Source organism: Condylura cristata, unplaced genomic scaffold (genome assembly GCF_000260355.1).
Source record: "Condylura cristata isolate star-nosed mole 26May11 unplaced genomic scaffold, ConCri1.0 scaffold00007, whole genome shotgun sequence".
Lineage (NCBI taxonomy): Eukaryota > Metazoa > Chordata > Mammalia > Eulipotyphla > Talpidae > Condylura > Condylura cristata.
The window spans coordinates 4,828,243-4,834,713 of NW_004567108.1; the positions used below are offsets into that span (position 1 = coordinate 4,828,243).

At 58.2% G+C, this 6,471-nt stretch overlaps 1 protein-coding gene across 1 annotated transcript in view; it reads left to right on the top strand.

Annotated features, from left to right (window-relative positions):
* The window catches only part of TRIO (trio Rho guanine nucleotide exchange factor), a 71,322-nt gene extending 65,124 nt beyond the window's left edge, over window positions 1–6,198 (top strand). Inside the window, exons 27-30 of the mRNA XM_012721745.1 lie at window positions 690–880; window positions 2,654–2,755; window positions 5,580–5,722; window positions 6,051–6,198. Coding sequence (XP_012577199.1) covers window positions 690–880; window positions 2,654–2,755; window positions 5,580–5,722; window positions 6,051–6,198 — 584 coding nt within the window. The remainder of the gene's footprint in view (window positions 1–689; window positions 881–2,653; window positions 2,756–5,579; window positions 5,723–6,050) is intronic.
* Window positions 6,199–6,471: the final 273 nt, after the last annotated feature.

The window sequence follows — 6,471 nt, forward strand, 5'->3', positions numbered from 1 at the left end:
TGGGGCGTCGTCAAGGACATGGGCTCCTTCCCCCCTTGAGGTGCCCTGGAGGGCCAGGCTCAGGAGGCGTCCAGCAGGAGCCGGGAGGGACACGGAGGGGCAGAAGCTGGACACAGGCGACCCCACCTGGCCCAGAGCGTAGGGGCCTAGCTGCACCTGACTGCGGTGGGGGCGGGGCGCGGGCAGGGGCTGCCCTCGGGAGTGTGGAGGCCCCTGGCCGGTGCCTGCTCGGTGGAGCCTTGTACCTTCCCGTCCGTGTGACCAGTCACTCCGAGGACCGGGAGCAGAAAGCAGCCGGCGGGGGGTGGGGGCCAGGCCGGCAGTTGCGGGGAGGGGTTCCAAGCCGAGAACGCAGGTCCCCATCCTGGGGAGTCGGCAGGCCCGGGGGCAGGCAGCGGGCAGAGGGCGGGAGTGAAGTGGGAAGGAAGCATGCGCTCCAGCCACAGCCCCCCGGCAGTCAAGAGGAGGCTTGACTCGCTCCAGAGGGAAACGGTCCCACTTTAGGGGGAACTGGGGAGGGAGAGTGTGGGGAGAGTCCGCGGGGGGACGCTGGAGTCGGGAGTCCAGTGGGGACCTCCACTCCCAGATGGTGGTTTTGTAAATAGTCATGAGGCTTCTTGTATGTCACGTTTGATGTTTCTTTCAAATTCACTTTGCTTTTTTTTTTATTTTTCCTTTTCCCCATGTAGGGTTTGATGAAAATATCGAGTCTCAGGGAGAACTTATCCTGCAGGAATCCTTCCAAGTGTGGGACCCAAAAACCTTAATTCGAAAGGGTCGAGAACGGCACCTCTTCCTTTTTGAGATGTCCTTGGTGTTTAGTAAAGAAGTGAAAGATTCCAGCGGGAGAAGCAAATACCTTTACAAAAGCAAACTGTTTGTAAGTACAGACATTCGGAATTGTTCGTTTCAAGAATACACAGTTGCGCGATTCTTGCAGGTAGAGAAAAACCCCTGGTGCCTGCAGTTTCACCTCCCAAAGTGTCCTGCAGCGAATGGCAAGGACCCAGGGTCCCATGTTAACCTCGCTCCATGGCACGCCGGCAGCTGCCTGCCCACAAGGGGGCGCTCGTGCGGCTGAGCGGCTCAGAACTTGCTTTTCTAAGTTAGGCGCAGTATCAGAAAGCACTTTACAGGTGAATTTGCGTCCCTGGCTTCCTGTGTGACTTCAGTGGCTTCAGAAATGAACCGCTCCTACGGAGTTATGCTCCTATGGAATGATAGTTCCCTTTCATTCACCAACACTGGAGTATACTTGAGAGGCTGGCTGCTTGCTGTAGAGACTTAGAGCGTGAGCTTTGATATTTTTTATGAAAAAAAAAAAAAACAACTTAGGATTCTTAACAATAGTAGAAGATGCTCAGCAGAGAACACATTTGTAGGTAAAGCTAGTTTTGAAGAGGGACAGCCCTTCCTCCCTGGGACAGCCACCCTTGGGTGCTTGAGGGGCACAGCGACACACTTGGACTCTGATTTAACTCACCGGTGTACGTCCTGGCGAGAGAATCACGCCTGGTGACTTTCTTGCCATTTGGGTTGAAGCAAAACCCAAGCCACCTCTTCATAAGACCAGCGTACCCCACGTGCCTCTGAGCGCAGCTCAGGCAGGTGCAGAGCTAAGGGGCAGTCTCTGTCAAGAAGGAATAAAATGCAGTGGATCACGTCTGGCTGTCCGCTCGGGAATACCGGTAGATACGGGACTGTGGACGCTTTATGCATTTGTATGATATCCGTACACGAACCTAGTTACCAGAGCGATAAATTAGTTCCGAGTGTAAAAGTCACCTTAGTAATAATCTGGAATTTGCAAATTCAAGCCAGTGGTTTTCATACCGCCTTTCACGTTGGCTCCTATCCTGCGTGAGGTTGTCCTTTGGACCTCAGCCTGGCTTACATCATTTTAGATCATATTCTAACGGGGAGAAAAAGTGCAGCATTGCTGGCCAGTTATTTCACTAGCTGGCTTTAATCCACCCTCAGAGGCCCAGCGAGTGGGCTTTAGAAGCTGATGCATCTTCATTTAATTTATCTTTTAAAAGCTAAGGTCCCTTCAGAGGTCCCTGAAGGATCGTGAGTCACTTCCTCCTTCGCCGGTGGGGGAAGTGGGCTGGGGAGCCCGGTGTGGGGGAGGCCTGCCACGCCGGCCTTCCTCTCTCCTCTTCCCTGTTCTGCGTCTCACACCTGATGCGTGACAGAGAGAAACGTCTTCTCTCGGCCCTTCCTTAACACGACTGAAGAAATCCTACAAGGCCTCGCCACTGCTGAGCAAACCGGGCAGGAACTCGCTTGCCAAAACACCGCTTGCCTCTGGGACGCTGCCGGGAAGGGCCCCTGTGTGCGTCCCCGGCCTGGGCACAGCCGCTGCCCAGACCCCAGGCACCGGCCCTCGGGCGTCTGGGCGCTCTCCCTCTCTGTTTGTCGGTCCACTTGCCTCAGAGTCTCTGAGAGATGCTGGAGGAAATGAAACAAGAAACCAGCCTGAGCCTAAGAACAGTCTCCTCCCTTGAACGCAGTGAGATTTAGGCCCACGGGGCCCCACTGCGGTTACATTCCCGCCTGACCTCAAGTCACCAGAACTTGTTTTCTTGGTCTCTGCTCTCTATCCTGCCAGATTTTTCCAGCCACCTAATTACATAATTGTCTTTTGATGTAGACCTCAGAGCTGGGTGTCACAGAACACGTCGAGGGAGATGCTTGCAAGTTTGCACTGTGGGTGGGCAGGACGCCAACTTCAGATAACAAGATCGTCCTGAAGGTGGGTGCCTCGGCCGCTTGGGAACGGCCCCCGAGAAGGTTCTCAGGGCTGCGCCTGCTTTCTTCTTCTTCTTTTTTTTTTTCTGTTGTTGAAACATAGTGGTTTTTCCTATCACTTTGTTTCTTTTGTGTTCTTTAGTTGCATAAATTCAGGTTGTTATTCCACCGAGGTGATAACTTGAGCTAAACACTTGTTTGCCTACCAAGCGATCGGTGGAGGACACTCCCAGTCTTGAAAAGATGGGGTTGGTCCCCTAGGTGCGGCAGGGCTTGGCGTGAGGGCGCAGGAGAAGCAGCCCGCCACTTCCCGTTGCGTCCTCAACCTTTGCTCTTCAAAGCAAAGTAGCCACATAATGAGGCTGGGGGCTCTGACAGTTTCCAGAGTGTTTGTGGGGTCCCAGGCGCTGTGTCTTTCGAATGTGAGGGCTAAAAGCAGGACAATAATATTTTGATTTAAAGTGTTCTAACTAGCCAGAGTGCTTGTGAGTATACCATTTGGAGGGGTGGGAAGGGCCTTTGACTGTGCCACTCAGACTCTCTTCACGATCCCAGCCTCTGCTTGGAGGGACCCGGGCCCTGGGGTGTCGAATGCCCCTTCGGCGCTCGAAAGCCCACGAATGAGGCTCTCCTGGCGCCACCTGGAAAGACTTGAGGATGCTTTGGGGACGATGTAGCTGAAAACTGGAGGAGTATTGGGGAGCCAGCCACGAGCACACTGGGGCTCTGGCCCGTTGAACGTGCCTGTCAGCGGTTGTGTCTGAACGTTCCTTCAGCCTCGGCAGTATCCCCGCCGCGGCAGTTACCGTCAGGACCCCCCGCGTGGGGGCTCGGCGTTAGGGCCGTGTGACGTCACTGGACCCGACGGGCTCATTCACATGAAGGTGAAGGGTTGTTGCAATGAGCATGTGATTGCCAACCAGTATGTTCTTACTAGTGCTGGTCTGGAGCCCGAGAAATAGGAATGGCGTTGGTAGCTGCATCCTAGACGGGATGCGTCAAGTTGTGAAGCTTGCGCAAGACCTTAAAGCTTTTATCGAGACTGACTGCAGCAGAACACACCCCGGGGGCAGCTGCAAAATAGTGGCGGCTGTGAGTTTCCTCTAGGACACAGTTACGATGCTCAGGACGCAGGCAAAGAGGATTTCCTGTAGACTCGTGACAGGAAGGTCCCTCGAGGCGTTGCGGCCCAAGGCGCCCAAAGGAAACGACGTCTGTATTCACTTCAGAGTTCGCTTGATCGTGGTAGAAGTGATGGTGACGATGTTGACAGCGGAGGTGATGATGGTGGTAGAGATCTTCGCAGAGAGTTTGGTGGTGGTGGAGGTAGTGCAGAGTGCGGATGGTGGCAAAGATGGCGGGAGTGATGGTGATGATGGGGGTCGTGGGAGTGGGCTGGGTGGTGGTGAGAGTGTGATGAAGTGGGCTGCTGGAGGTGGGGGAGATGGTGTGGTTGGAGTGGTGGGAGTGGGAGTGACGGTGGGGGAGGCGATGGCGATGGCCATGGTGTCGGGAGGAGGCGACGGCAGGGGTGGGGCGGCGGAGGGGATGGTAAGTGACAGTTACGGCCTAGTCGTTGCGAAACGGAGGTTCAGCCTTGTTTGCTGCTGCTGCCTGGAACGCAGAGTGCCACTTCTGCGCCACTCCTGGCTGGCACGTGGGACTCAGTGCACGGGACTCCCTTTCGCCCTGCAGCTCTTGAGTGTAAGCGTCGTGCTGGCAGATGCAGTGGCCAGGGCTCTGTTTAAATCCTGAGGCGTCTCTTTACTTCTCAACTGCTCTGACAGTTCTCCTCGATTGCCTCCAGCTGCCGAATGTTCTAGCTCAGATGCGTCTCTTTGTTTAACCGCCACACGTTGCTGCCAGGCATTTGAGCTCCACTGGATCTGTGGGTTCCGGGGTTTCCGTCCCGAGACACCTACTTCACGCGCAGCCTCCCGTCGCTCCCCGCCCCGCCCCGGGAGAATGGGGTCGCCCTGCTGTCCTGGTGCCTCCTCCGGGGTCGGGTCATCGCCTCGGTTTACTTCCCCGTCACTACAGTACCTGCATCACTCCAAGACAGACCCCCCAGTTAAAACATTCTGTTTATGAAAGGGCCGTCCACTTTGACTTGCTCTTACGCGGGCTTCCACTTGGTATTTTCAAAGGCGTGGTACCCGTGGGAACACGGGGGGCGCCCCTCCGTGATCTCATCGCTGGGCCACGGAGGTCGTTTTCATCATTTCCCAGGGAATCGTGTTTACACATCACCGGTTGATGTGTTCCACAGGGAAATTAAAAACCGTTGCTCGGGCTCAGAACACGTAGAAGAGAGGCCCACTTCCCTGGGGCGCACCCCAAGACCGGGCGGTGGCGGGCGGCCCCTCACCCTGGTCTGCGGGGTGGCGTCGCGAGGGGATGGTCGCCGCCACGCCCCTCCTAGGAAACCCCCACCGCTTGCAGTACCACTGGGGGCGCCTGCGGGGGGGGAGAGGCGGGGTGGCTCCTCAAGTCCAGACGCAGGCCCACTGACCCCCCCCCCCCTTCGCCTGAATGGTACGGGAGGGCCAGGGCTGTCTCCAGTGCAGCCAGTGCTGCTTCAGAGGTGGGGAGGGTGGGCTTGCTCCTGGGGCCCCAGAGCGGGACGCGCCGCTGGGAGAGCGGAGTGGTGTCGGTGCAACAAAGGTTGAAGATCACGGTCGCTTCCGCGGTGGCAGATTAAGCACAGGGCGTGGTCGCTTTTCTGCCGGAAAGCCATGCTCGGAGCGGGGCGCCCTGGAGCGTGGGGGGCCGTGCGGCCTGGTGGGGCTCGGGCCGTGACCAGCATGATCCCTCTGCGCCCCGTTCAGGCCTCCAGCATAGAAAACAAGCAGGACTGGATCAAGCACATCCGCGAGGTGATCCAGGAGCGGACGGTGCACCTGAAGGGGGCCCTGAAGGAGCCCATCCACCTCCCCAAGACCGCGCCGGCCGCCAGGCAGAGGGGCAGGAGGTGAGCGGGCGCGCTGCGGGCGGTCGCGGGCCTAGGGCCTCCTGCCCCTTGAGAATCACGCCCTGGGCCTTGGACAAGCCCGAGGGCACCCGAGGCTTGGTTTCTCATTTCCTAAAAGGACGTCTGGGTCTTACCGTGGTCTGGGTCTTACCGTGCTGGGAATTAAGGGGGAGGACGCTGTCAGGAGCGGCAGCCGTGCCCGGCGCTGGCCTGTGCCGCTGGCCCGTGGGGGCCCCTCCGACCCCGGCGTCTCCGCCGCGGCCACTGGCTCACCACGAGCCACGGACCATCGCGGCCAGTGTCGAGGTGCAGCCGTTTGTTTCTGCAGGGACGGGGAGGACCTGGACAGCCAAGGAGACGGCAGCAGCCAGCCGGACACCATCTCCATCGCCTCCCGCACCTCTCAGAACACGCTGGACAGTGACAAGGTGCGCCGGGGCCCCGCGGCTGGGGCTGGGGGCAGCCGCTCTACGTGACGCTGTCGTCGACATTCTCGAGGGTCGCCGTGCTCGGACGGGGGCTGAGCCCAGGGGCAGCTTGGGGTGTCAGGGAGCGAAGACTCTCCTTGGGGATGGGGAAACTCCTGTGCCCTTCCCACGCCCGTTCCGGGGGTGTCATGGGGCGGTGTGTCCAGCTTTCTGATTTTCTAGTAAGCAGAAGAAATCGCTGCTCAACTCCCCGGGGCCTAGAGCTGCTGGGACTGCAGTTGGGGTGCCGGTACCTACGGGGTCTCCCAGAGACACCTCTCA